Genomic DNA, 14,308 nt, shown 5'->3' with positions numbered 1-14,308 from the left:
ATATGTATGTAAGGGGGGAGAAAGCTGTAAAGAGGGGTAGACAAGTATGACACAACATGCATATAGACATCAGATTCATATGTGGCAGTAGGTTCTCCTTCCACCTGCATGCTATCTCTTTCTGTGCTGTTTCTCCTTCCCATTTTATCTGGCAACGTATTTGCATTGATTAATCAATAAATTCTCATTGTACCTTTTCATCAAAAACTTGGTCTTTTAAAGGATCAATGTGTATAAGTTGCTTTTCTTTTAATGTCTTTTTAATGTCATTTTATAATATGAAGATTCATATTTGATAGTAAAGATTCATGAATATATATTGAGTATTTAATCATCATATATACAGTTTTATATATCTTGCAGGTGAAATGTAATCATATTTTCCTGTGAAAATTTAGTATTCTGTACTCAAGTACTTTGTGGCCTCGTCTATTGACATTACATAATATTCTATTCAGGAAAAAAAATTAGATTCAATTGTTTTACACTGATCTCAAGGAGTTGAAGAAAATGTCTAGAGAGGTGGTTCCGTTCTGTTTTAAGAGTGTCTACAGCTCTTGTAGAGGACCCAAGTTCAGTTCCCAGCTATAGCATCTGGAAGCTTATAGCTGCCTGCAACCCCAGACCTCCACAGGCTTTGTAGTCACGTGCACAAGCTGACACACAGACACACAAAAATACACACAGTTTTAAAATACAGGCATAAAAAGAATTTTAATGTAAAGAATTAGAGTCAAAATAATAGATCTGCAGAGATGGTTCAGCAGTTAAGAGCACGTGCTGCTCTACCGGAGGACCTGGGCTTTATGCCCAGAATCCGAGTGGTGGCACAAAATCATCTGTAACTCCAATTGCAAGGAATCTTATGCCTTTTTCTGGGCCTAAGTTTACTAGGCATGCACATGGTACATATGTACAGCCTAAACATACACATAAAATGAATATAAAGGAATTGTTTTAAAGGAGTTTAAGATTATCTTTGCAATTCCGAAATGGTCAGGTGCTAAGATTAATATATGCAGTGGAAGTAATTCATGAGAAATTAGATATGAGGAATATCTGTGTTTACATTTTCACTTGAAATGCAGAGCATTATCTCTGTCTTAATAACAAAAATCATTAGTTAATATAATTTTACAAATAATCCTAGTTATTTATAAGTACTTTACAGGGCATTTTGATTAAAACCAGTTAATTTCCATGTATCCATCTGGTGGCAGCAAGCAGTTCTTACCTAAAGGTGCTAATTACCCTCATACAGTCTGTGTTGATGGCAGTGGTCGTACAGTGTGAAGAGTTCAGCCGGAGCTCAGCAGCAGCAGCTTGCTTTGGTGAGGAATGGCTTAGGCAATGCACAATTCACTGAGTCATTGCCTCTTTAAACCAGAGGCACAATGAAGACCAAGCCATGAAGTTTAATGTTTAGCCCGTGCAAGTTTGTGGAGCTGAAGTCTCCAAAGCATTCAGAGTTTTGTGGAAACTTTGAGTATGAGCTGTGTGCCCTTTTACATAGGAAAAGCAGCAGTGTTTCTTAGTGTTGGAGGATTCCGAGTGTCTTCTCCCAGCAGTAGGAGTGACTGACTACAGGGTGTGTGCTCTCTAAGTCCCCTGACCTCTGTGTTGCAGGGACTCTTCAGAAGCAGTCATGCACTCAGCGGATGCATTCGCACCTGTGGCTTATCTGCGGCTCTCCCGGCTGCACTTGGAAGAGAAAGTGAGTAAAGCTCAGATGGCAGAGATTCCAAGGCGAGTGAGAGGTATTCATTAGCTCTGGGGTAGTATGCTCTAACACGGGCGGTCTCAACCTGTGCATTGTGACCCCACCCGCAACCCCACCCCCCGAGAGGTATCAGAAATTTACAGTAAAATTCATAACAGTAGCAAAATTGCAGTTATGAAGTAACAACAAAATAATTATATGGTTGGAATCACCACAACAGTAGGCAATGGAGCAGAAAAATATATAAATTTACTCAGTCAATAAGTAATACTTTTATAAATGCTTATAGTACTAAGAATGTTCTGTAACAAAACATTTCTGAAGAGATTGAAGGTTAGTTTTTTTGTTGTTGTTGTTGTTTTTAAATGATAAATACTAAGAACAGGACAGGATAAAACCAATAGTAAGCCATCTAGTGTGGCACTTAGATTATAGTGCGGAAGCATTTGGGGAAAGACTTGGTAGTTAATTGAATTTTTATTGTACAGGGCTCAGGAGGGGGAAAAAGGGAGAGAAAAGGTTTTTTGAAACTATAAGGAAGCTCTGAGTGAGAGGGAATAAAACGATGGAAAGGTAGATGAGGAGCAGTAAAATCAAACCGGTTTTACGTGACTCACGGAGCAGGAGATCCGGACAGAGCAGATGCCTGTCAGTCTGTCTTTGGAGGTAGGTGAAGATCCGTGTTAGATCTTTGCAGGAAAGACCTAGAGAGGTTACCCTCTGTTTTCAAATGACATTCTGTGAAGAAGAGTCATGATAGAAAACAAAAATAATTGGACAAGGTCTTATGTCCTGCTTTCTTCCCCACCTCCTGAGGCACATTTGCAGCTGCATATGTGTTACATGGAATCATAGTGACATTTTCAGAGGATGCAGCGTCTCTAAAAATAGAATGAAAACTGGTCCCCAAACCTCAGGGTAAGGCAGTAAGAGAGAGTAATGGCTAGGCCCAACAAGATGACAATTAAGAGAGAAAATGTTTGCCGTGAAACCCCGAGGAACATACAAACACACACACAAATAAATAATCATTATACATGCCACTTCCCATCAACATGATTGATGAACAAGACTGGATACTGATATATCATTAGAGTGGGCTAAAAGTAAACAAAAATTAGTGACATCACAGAATGGCATTATCCCATCTACACACCTTCTAAAACTTGAGAATGGAGCCTCACCTTAACCCTCGGCTCCTTTCTCCTTTTGGTGCCAGGAGCACAGCTAAGAAACTAGTGCACGAATCTCTTGCTGATTCATTCCTCCATTCCAAATGCAGCCTCACGCAAGTAGCTCCCTGGGCTTCTCTTGCTATTTCACATTAGCCCACCATAGGTAACTACTGTTTCTTTATGATAGAGTATTACTGACATTAACAAATATGTCTCACTTTCCTTTGTTTCCTTGTAGGTGTCGTCAGTACCTGCGGATGATGAAACAGCTAACTCTATACACAGCTCTTAACATTTATGCTGCATTTTAAAATTATTATGACACATTTCTTACTACATTTTTTCTTTACTTCTTTAAAAAAATATATTGGGACCATTGAATAACTGGAAGAATTTCAGTGAACTCTTCTCTGATATTTCTTCAACTTACTTTCTTTAAAAAAAATAATTTATTTTTTAAATTCCTATTAGATTACTATTATACCACCCGTACTTTCCTCAAAACCCTACAATATACGCACCCCCACACACACTCCTTTTCCAATTTATGGACACAGTTTTCATTAGTGTTGTTATACGTCTCTTTCTCTCTTTTTCTCTCTGTGTGTGTGTGCGCGCGCACGCGCATTTCTGTGCGCATTTGTGTGTGCATGTATATATGTCTTTCTGTCTGTGCCCTCCTCTTTCTCTAGACACACACACACACACATTCCTAAATACATAAATACAGCCTGCCCAGACTGTATTGCATGGCCTGTATTGTGTTTTCAGGGTTGACCATTTGCTATTGGATAACCAGTTGGTGTGCTCTTCCCTCATGAACTTCCTCATCTACTTTAGCATGTCTGTCAATACCCTCCTTGTTCAGACCATGTTTCAGGAGCCATGTTGATGAGACTTCATGGGTGCAGCTCCGGAGACTCCTGAAAGAAGCAAACTCCCTGATCCTCTGACTCTCACCATCCTCTATCTCCACTTTACTTTCATGTTGTAAGGAGTCTCGAGTCTCGTGGCCTTTGTGTCACATGCCCCTGTATTGCCCTTTGATTTCGCTCCAGCTCTCTGTCTAACGTTTCCTTGTCTGACTCTTTTCTTCCCTCTCTTCCACATCCCATGTCACGAAAAGAGGCATCAGAAAAAGAAGACTCTGATCTAGACAATCAAGCTCGTTGTAATCAGGTGTCAGTGCAGCGATTGACCCTTTTTGTTTTTTATATATTCATTGTTTGAAACATTCAACAGCATTGGATAATCAGAAATATTATCATAAATAGCTGAGTATGTTATGATTGGTTTTAAAGAATTTTTAAATATCACTTATGTATAACTTATATATTAAAAAGACTAGAATAATTTTATGTTCACTTCAAAACTGAATGGAAAAGCACAAAGTGCCCATGTATGTGTTTTGTTCCATTGGAGCACTGTCTGCCTTATATCAGTGTACTACTCCAGAGAGAGGTATTTTGTAACTGATAGACTCACATTGGTAGATCCTTATCAAAGGTCCGCCTTTAACCAGAAGTGGTGGCTCCCCTATAATTCCAGAACTTGAGAGATTGAGGCAGGAGCAGTGTTATGAGGGGTGGCCTAGATTACCTTGGCTCAAAACAAAAAAGTCATAGTTTATATAAGATCTCACAATTGTGGTTTTACATTCCACGGGATTTAACAAATGTTCAAAGACATATATGCATCATTACACTCCTATAACACAATAGTTTTACTGTCTTAAGAATCATGCGTAGCCAGGCAGTGGTGTACACCTTTAATCCCAGCACTTGGGAGGCAGAGGCAGGTGGATTTCTGAGTTCGAGGCCAGCCTGGTCTACTGAGTGCGTTCCAGGACAGCCAGGGCTATACAGAGAAACCCTGTCTCGAAAAACCAAAAAAAAAAAAAAAAAAGAATCATGCGTGCTCCACCTATCCATCCTCGGTCTGCTCTGACTCCTGACAACTACTATCTCTCTGCTCTCTAGTTTTGCATTCTTCAGAATATTGTGTGGTAGCAATCCTTCACTTACTAATATGTGTTTCGATTCCCTCACTTCTTGTTATGGCTGTTTCTACTTTTTGGCAAGTATGAATAAAGCTGCTATCAACATTCATGTACAAGTTTTGTGTGAATGTCAGTTCCTTTGTATGACTACCAAAGAGCATAAATATGCTATCATCAGTGTGCTAGGTTTATTTGCATTGCTATGATATATATTCTAACAAAAACAAAAAAGGAATAAACAAACAAACAAACAAAAAAAACAACCTAGTGGAGGAAGGGTTGTTTGGCTTACAGTTCTGGACTAGCATCTATCATTAAAGGCAAATGAGCTGACACTCAAGCAGCTAATCCCATTGTATCCACAGTAAGGAGCAACGATCTCCTTTCTATTTCACTTCCATATATCTCTTACGTATCTCATAGTCCTGTCCATCACCCCTTTTAAAGTTGTATCTGCCCAAGCTCCTTCATTTTCCATTTATAGGAGTGGTTTTCAACCTGCCTAACACTGCAACCTTTAATACAGTTAATTCTAAATGTTGTGGTGACCTCCAACCATAGAATTGTTTTTGTTGCTGCCTTATAACTTTTGCTACTGTTTGGAATCATAATGTAAATATCTGTTTTTTCTGATGGACTAAGGCATATCCTGTGAAAGGATAATTAGAACCCCAAAGGGGTCAAGGCCTACAAGTTGAGAACCAAAGCTTTATAGTGTCTGGATCCCTGCATGAAATCATACAATGTTATCTACATTAATAAGATCATTATCTATAACCGGATACCAGAAGCACATGTCGTAATGCTCTAAGATCTTTCATTACACTTGGTCTCCGGGAACCATATGAGCATCCTTGCTTAGAAAAAATTGATGCTCCTATGTTGTGCCACAACTTTCTACCTCCCCTGACCTTTGTAAACTGTTGGCACCACACCAATGGGCCAGTGTTGAATTCAAATACTTACATTTAACCATACAAGTTAAATTGCCTCAATGCTGACTTTGTTTTCTGTTGTAACGTTATTCAGTTGTTTAGGCATTTATCATTTCTACTGCTTTGCAGATTTTTGTGAGCCAGTCCTTTTTCATTTTCTTGTCATCTGAGACATCTAGGAGATCTAAAAATACCAGCTAAAACTTTAAAAATAACTTTTCTAATGAACTATCATTTTTCAAACTTCACTTTCTTCTTCATGAAGAGTTTTAGAGATGTTTTTTCCATTACATATTATAAACGAGTTTACATCTCTTTCTTATGTTATTATTGGACAAAAGTGTGTAAGAAAACTGGAGTGCAAAATACAAAATATAGAGATTGGTAGTGGACATTTTCAATATATCATTTAGACACTCAACTTATAAAATGATAACTTTAAATAATTTACTTAAATTTTATGTTTTTATATAATAAGTTACTGATTTAAGTATTAAAAGTATACCAATTAGATCTGAAGTCCCAAACAATGTAACTGAATAATGGAAGGCCTGGGTTAAAATTCAGAAAATCAATATTAATCTTTCTTTGGGTCTCAGTCTTTATTGCTTATGGAAAATTTGATGCTAAAATGTACCATACATCACACAATGACAAGGTTGAGAAAATGAAAAGTACAAAGCCTTACATAAATCAACAAAAAGATCACATCAGAGTGCCTAAAATTTAACAGAATAACTATTCAAACACCCACCTCACCCATTTCAGCTTTGTGGAAAACAGTATTCAAATTAATGTTTTGGAAAAAAATTGTACTTTAAACAAAAAAAAAGCATTGGAAGCTGGAGAAATGGTTTAGCAGTTAAAAAGCACTCCTCTTCCAGAAGACTCGGGTTCATTTCCAGCACTCACATGTCAGCTCACAACCATTGGTAATTTCAGTTCCAGATGATATGATGCCTTCTTCTGGCCTCCACTAGCACTGTGCACATACCTGGTATAAAGACATGCAATCAAGGAAAATACTCATACACTTTAATGGATAGAATTTTAACTGCTTGCAGAAATTTAATCTCAATTTCAATACTTTCTCCCAATACCAGTTCATCCTTAATTTTCCTTCCTTTGAAAAGTCCTTTTAGTACTAATGTATATGTTGTTGCTTAATGCTTAGCTTTGTCTTTTGCTGAAAAGCTCTCATGGAAATGGTTTGTTTTGTGTGTGTGTGTGTGTGTATGTGTGTGTGTGTGTGTGTGTACATACATACATACATACATACATACATACATACATAAGGACTCCTGTTCCAACAATTTGTAACTTTTAAAAACATCTTCAGTCTCAGCCTGGTTTTCTTTGTTTGTTTTAATGTTTGGCATTAGATCAGCCATATCCTCAAATATCTCAAAAATAACATTAAACCTCCTCTGTTCTAATTTTTCTTAATGTACATCTATGACTACATTGCTTTGCAAAATTATTTTGTCTATCTGATGATTACTGTCCAATTACAAAATAATTGTAGCTTACCATTCTGTTGACGTTACTGTCTGTAATTATTGTACCCACTGCTCATTACAGTGGAAGGCACTACTAGTTTTACTAATCTGAACTAACGTGGCCTTGGTATACTGTGTTTCAAGATGAAGAGTAACATCTAAATTATGGACCTATTTTCTGTCTGAATAACAATTGGAGCAGAGTTATTAGTGCACGTATGAATGAAGATAATACCCCAAGCATATCATTGCCAGATTTATATTGGATTTTTTAGGAAGAGAAAAAGGAGTTGAATTCATCAAATTATCATAATTTTAACTCATTTAAAAGACTTATTTTAAATTAAAAGTAATTAAGGAAATTACCTGGGAATATAGTAGTATAGTATGTTCTACTTTTTAATACACACTTAGTACTATTCTAAAGAGTCCTTTAAACTTTAACCAGAACTCAAGTGAAAACAGTCCCCACTAGAGTTGAAATCTCACTGAATCTGAAGTAGAGTGTAAGGAGAAACTTCTGGGGAGAAACTATCACATAGAAAAGATGACAGACATCTGAAGACAGCAGGCCTCTTGTGTATGTCATGCAATGGAATTTCGTTTGCTGCTTATAGAAACCAATATGCTATTAAAGATCCTTTTCACAGAGGGACACTTTCTCCCAGTGTGACTGGGGTGAGCAAGGTACTTAAAACCTGAACTTCTAAAAGGAAATGAACCAACTTACTTTTTGCAGTAGATCACTCAGGTATTGAAGTCATCTGGGCATGGAGCTGCTCCGTGCATTTATGTCCCTCATCAGAGAGGAAAGAAATAACAGAGCTAAATATGCCTTATGCCCTAGATATATAGAAGGTTTACCAACCAGGAAAGGAAAATAACAAGAAAAGGAAAGGGCCTTCTCTCTTTTCCTTCCTTCCTTTTTTTTTTTTTTTAAACCCTGGCTATGCTATTAAATGTCACTTTGTTGTTATTTGTAAGAAATTGGGTTCTTATTGGTGTCTTCTTTTTTTTTTTTAGGTTAGTAGCAAATTTTTTATTGATTTACTTATTTTTTTACACTCCATATCTTATCCCCCGCCCCGTCCACCCTCCGACTATTCCACATCCCATACCTACACCCTATCCCCCTGTCTCCATGTGGATGTCCCCACCCCCCAAGTTTCAGTTCTGTGTCTTCTCATCAGTTAGAAGCAGGTACTACTTGAACCACTCTTATGTATATATTGAATGCCTAGACAATGCCAGCCACTTTGAAAAGTTGGAAATACAATGCAGAATTAAACAGCCAAAAATAATCACCTTCGGGGATCTTGAATTCTGTGAAGTAAACCAAGCAAATAATTCAAGTGTATGTGGTGGAGGTGATGGAGGAGAATTTACCCTTAGGAAGAGATTGGGACCCAATTAGGCCTGGCTTGAGCTTCTGAGACGTCAAAGCAGTGGGTACAGTGATTACAGACAGGTGTAATGATCGTTAGAGAAACTGAATGTAATCTGAAAAGCCTAAGCTAGCTATGGTACCAAATTTAAAGCAGAGTGAGCAAAATAAAATGCCAGTCTTCACGTGCGGTCAGTCCCAGGGTCCCCATCAAAAGGCTAGTTGTAACCTCACACACTTGTAATCCCAGCCCCAGAGAAGCATGACAGGCAGATCCCTTGTGCTCACTGCTGTCTAGTCTACCATATTTGGTGGATTCCAGGCTGCTATTTCAAAATACAAGTAAAAAACTCCCCAAAAATGACACCCAAGATTATCCTCTGACTCCATATGCACATACATGTGTGTTTAATGAACAAATACACACAGACATACACACATAGTAGACTACTTTTGCAGAGTTGCAGGATACAAAAGCAACAAATGAAAATCTCTTGTATCTCTGTGTATCAACAATGCATAATCTAAAATGAAAAGTAATACAGCATTCAGAAGAATAACATATGTTTAGATAAATGTGACCTAGGTTTGTTTCTGTAAAACCTTGTGGGGGAAACAAAGAGATCATCCATAGATGTGGCGGTTTGAATAAAAAGGATCTCCATAAGCCCATATGGAGTGGCACTATTAGGAGGTGTGGCCTTGGAGGAAATGAGCCACTCGGTGCTGGCTTTGAGGTCTCAGAAGCTCAAGCCAAGCCTAACTGCATCTCAGTCTCTTCCTATTATCTGCAGACTCAGATGTACATCTCTCAATTACTGCTCCAACACCATGGTGGCATCCTTGCCACCATGCTTCCAACCATGATGATAATGTACTAAACTTCTGAAACTGTAAGGCATCCCCAATTAAATATTTTCCTTTATTAGAGTTTCTGGGATCATGGTGTCTCTTTACATCACTAGAAACTGTAAGACAATAGATATCCACTATCTATTCAGCACTCCCGTTAAGCTTCTAAAAATGGACCACATTCATTTCCTAGATCACAAAACAAACTTTAACAAATGCAGAATTAAAATAGCCCCATGCACCCTATCTGACCATTTTGCAATAAAACTTAAAATAGTTAGCAAACAAATTTGTAATGAATTCACCAACTCATGGAAATTACACAGCACAATACTAGTAGGTAAGTGGCCAAAGAAGAAATCAAGAAAGAAAAATCTTCATGAAAACAGAACACAATGCCTGGGACATATTAAAAACATATATGAGAGGGAAATTTTAGCCCTAAGTGACTACACTCAAAGGGGGGAAAAATCAGAACACAAGTAAACAACAATGCAACTCAAGAATTTGGAAAGAAGACAAAAATCAAACCCAAATCCAGTAGGTAGAAAGAAATAAGAAAAATCAAAGCAGAAGTTGATTAGAACTCCTAAACCTCATAAACAACTTCAGTAAAGTAGCTGGGTATAAAATTAATTCCAATCAGTGGCCTTTCTCTACACAAAGGATAAACAGGCTGAGAAAGGAATTATGGAAACAGCACCCTTCAAAATAGTCACAAATAATATAAAATACATTGGTGTGATTCTAACTAAGGAAGTGAAAGATCTGTATGATTAGAACTTCAATTCTTTGAAAAAAAGAAATTGAAGAAGATATCAGAAGATGGAAAGATCTCCCATGCTCATGGGTTGGCAGGATTAATATAGAAAAAAAGGCAATCTACAGATTCAATTCACTCCCCATCAAAATTCCAACTAAACTCTTCACAGAGTTGGAAATAGTAATTTGCAAACACATCTGGAATAACAAAAATCCTAGGATAGCAAAAACTATTCTCAACAATAAAAGAACCTCTGGTGGAATCACCATCCCCGACCTCAAGCTAGCTGTACTACAGAACAATTGTGATAAAAACTTCATGGTACTGGTACAGTGACAGACAGGTAGATCAATAGAACAGAATTGAAGACCCAGAAATGAACCCACTCACCTATGGTCACTTGATCTTTGACAAAGGACCTAAAACCATCCAGTGGAAAAAAGACAGCATCTTCAACAAATGGTGCTGGCTCAACTGGCGGTTAGCATGTAGAAGAATTCGAATTGATCCATTCTTATCTCCTTGTATAAAGCTCAAGTCTAAGTGGATCAAAGTACTCCACATAAAACCAGAGACACTGAAACTTATAGAAGAGAAAGTGGGAAGAGCCTCGAACATATGGGCAGAGGGGAAAGATACCTAAACAGAACACCAATGGCTTGTTCTGTAAGATCAAGATTCGACAAATGGGACTTCATAAAATTGCAAAGCTTCTGTAAGGCAAAGGACACTGTCAATAAGACCAACAGATTGGAAAAAGATCTTTACCAATCCTAAATCTGATATGGAGCTAATATCCAATATATATAAAGAACTCAAGAAGTTGGACTCCAGAAAACCAAATAACCCTATTAAAAATGGGGTACAGAGCTAAACAAAGAATTCTCAACTGAGGAATACCAAATGGCTGAGATGCTCCTAAAAAAAATGTTCAATATCCTTAATCATCAGGAAAATGCAAATCTAAACAACCCTGAGATTCTACCTAACACCAGTAAGAATGGCTAAGATTAAAAACTCAGGTGACAGCAGATGCTGGCGAGGATGTCGAGAAAGAGGAACACTCCTCCACTGCTGGTGGAACTGCAAGCTGGTACAACCACTCTGGAAATCAGTTTGGCAGTTCCTCAGAAAGTTGGACATTGTTCTACCAGAAGATCCAGCAATACCACTCCTGGGCATATACCCAGAAGATGCTCCAACATGTAATAAGGACACATGTTCCACTATGTTCATAGCCAGAAGCTGGAAAGAACCCAGATGTCCCTCAACAGAGGAATGGATATAGAAAATGTGGTAATTTTACACAATGGAGTACTACTCAGCTATTAAAATAAATGAGTTTATGAAATTCTTAGACAAATGGATGGATCTGGAATATATCATCATGAGTGAGGTAACCCAATCACAAAAGAACACATATGATATGCACTCACTGATAAGTGGATATTAGCCCAGAAGCTCAGAATCCTTCTTAGAAGGGTGAACAAAATACCCATGGAAGGAGTTACAGAGGCTAAGTTCAGAGCAGAGACTGAAGGAATGATCATCCAGAGACTATCCCACTTGGGGATTCATCCCATAAACAACCACCAAACCCAGACACTATGGCAGATACTAACAAGAGCCTGCTGACAGGAGCCTGATATAGCTGCCTCCTGAGGGCCTTTGTCAGTGCCTGTCAAATACGGAAGTGGATGTTCACAATCATCCATTGGAAGGAGCACAAAGTCCCAATGAAGGAACTAGAGAAAGTACCCAAGGAGCTGAAGGGGTCTGAAGTCTCATAGGAGGAACAACAATATGAACTAACAAGTAACCCCAGAGCTCCCTGGGACTATACCACCAATCAAAGAAAACACATAGTAGGACATGTGGCTCTAGCTGTATATGTAGCTGAGGATGGCCTAGTCGTTCATCAATGGGATGAGAGGCCCTAGGTCCTGTGAAGGTTCTATGCTCCAGTTTAGGGGAATGCCAGGACTGGGAATGGGAGTGGGTGGGTTGGGGAGCAGAGGGAGGGGGAAGGGGATAGGGCATTTTCAGAGGGTAAACAAAGAAAGGGGATAACATTTGAAGTGTAAATAAAGAAAATATCTAATAAAAAAGGAAAAAAACTAGAAAGAAAATAAAGAAAACAGTTCAAACAAAGAATCAGTGAATCTGGAAGAAGTGATTTTTTTTTTTTGAGAAGGTAAATAAGATTTGCATTCTCTTGGCCCAGTTAACCAGAAGAAAGACATAACCCTAATTGACAGAATCAGGAATGAACAGATAACAAAACATTACACAGGCACCAAAGAGATTCAGAATACATAAGGAAAATACTTTTTAAAGATCAATGCTCCATTAAGTTGGAAAATCTAAAAGAAATGAAAAGAAATTTTCCAGATTCATTCAAATTGCCAAAGTTAAACCAAGAGGAGATAAATAACCTAAACCAACCAGTAATAAATGAGGAGATTGAAACTGTAGAAAAAAGTAAAATAAAACAAAAACAAACACACAAAAAACCCTTCAGAGTAGTAAAAGCCCAACCAAGAAACACAAGGTCCACTCATTAAGTAGCTGCTCTCTGGGTTGGGGGTGATCGTCACTATGTTGAAGCACAGCTACATGAGACACTCTTTGCTCTCCCCAGTAACATCCCAGAGATGAGGGATTAATCAAGTGGGATTTATCAGCGGGGAACTGCCTGTAAATTGTACATCTGCCTTTGAGTCATTCTAAGTACAATCACTGGATAACCATGATGGATTTGAAAGACGTCAGTCTGCCTGCATCTTCTGAGCTATGTAGAATAGATGTTACTCTGTGTCTCCCCACAAGCCTCAAAACAATAAGACTGCTTCCTGCCTGACCCATGGAATCTCTAATGTGAGAGAAGGGATAGCAACACTGTACTTTCATGATTTCATTTTTCACGGTTAATTCTATTTCATATTTTATCATATTTTCCTTAGGCATACAAAACACATTTTCTTGTCAAAGTCTGCTTTTTCTTTCAATTGACTAAAGGCAAAGAATTTAAGTCTCCACTTTAGAAATAAGATTTGCCTGTTTCAGAAGTACTTGCTCTAGACCAGTTCCAAAAGCAGCTGAAGTTCTCTTTGAAAGAAGATAGGGACAGCTCCGGAAACAGAATTTTCCATTGATCTTTCTTACTGACAAGTTCAAGTAGAGGCATGAATTCCAATAACCTACTTTTGTCTGGCTATATACTATTTATTTTTTTATTGATCCAACTTGACATCTTTCTTTGATTATTTATTGGTCCAAGTAAGTGAGTATCTAATGAGAAGTTGTTTTAATTTCTGGGTCACATTTATTACCCGAACTAATTATAAGCTAGGTGTAAATTTCCATTCCATATAATAGGGCTTTCTGCTTGAACCAAATAGTTTTAAAAGGCAGAGTTCATTTGTGAATAGGTCTAGGATATAAGATTGGCAGTTTGTTTTCATTCTTTGTACTTTGTGTATCTCCTGCCAGCTGATTATCATCTTTTTAATCGGCCTCTATTACCAGTGATACTAACCCATCACATAACTCAATGGAGACATGATGCTTCACACTTAATTTATTACATCAGGTTATCAAATTAAAGTAGTTTCACCTTCCTTAAATACAGCCAACTTTTATTAAAGGTGAAGGGTAATGATTGCCTCTCCAGGGGAAAACACTAGATTCACGAGTTTCATCCCATGAGTGTTATTTGAGTGACTCCACCATTCCCTCTTTCTTCCCCCCACCCCCAAATCATATTTTTCATATGTGAAACGAAAGTTAAATATTTTGAAATTAAACAATTTTTAAATTTTAGAATTATATTTATGTGGATCTTCTTTTGGCTTATTCTCCCGTCAGACTAAGTTAAAAGTTTGATAAAATGAGAGATTATTTTTCTTATTGACTGCTGATGTCAACAGTATATATATATCATTACAGAACTGAGCATCCAGTAGGCAGTCAATAGAGGTT

At 37.7% G+C, this 14,308-nt stretch overlaps 1 protein-coding gene across 4 annotated transcripts in view; it reads left to right on the top strand.

Annotated features, from left to right (window-relative positions):
* Dph6 (diphthamine biosynthesis 6) overlaps positions 1 to 5,010 on the top strand; it is a 138,631-nt gene extending 133,621 nt beyond the window's left edge. For 2 of the 4 annotated variants that reach the window (NM_001356439.1, NM_025675.5), the window contains 2 exons: positions 1,627 to 1,714; positions 3,134 to 5,008. In NM_001356439.1, the coding sequence (NP_001343368.1) occupies positions 1,627 to 1,714; positions 3,134 to 3,156 (111 nt within the window). In that variant the 3' untranslated portion in view covers positions 3,157 to 5,008. Of the gene's footprint in view, positions 1 to 1,626; positions 1,758 to 3,133 lie in introns of all 4 variants that reach the window. The other 2 variants (XR_866334.3, NM_001356438.1) reach the window with 2 other exon arrangements.
* The last annotated feature ends 9,298 nt before the right edge of the window (positions 5,011 to 14,308 follow it).

This window comes from Mus musculus, chromosome 2 (genome assembly GCF_000001635.26).
Source record: "Mus musculus strain C57BL/6J chromosome 2, GRCm38.p6 C57BL/6J".
Classification (NCBI taxonomy): Eukaryota; Metazoa; Chordata; class Mammalia; order Rodentia; family Muridae; genus Mus; species Mus musculus.
The sequence above is the reverse complement of the archived record's forward strand: the minus strand, read 5'-3'. Positions and strand labels throughout refer to the sequence as shown.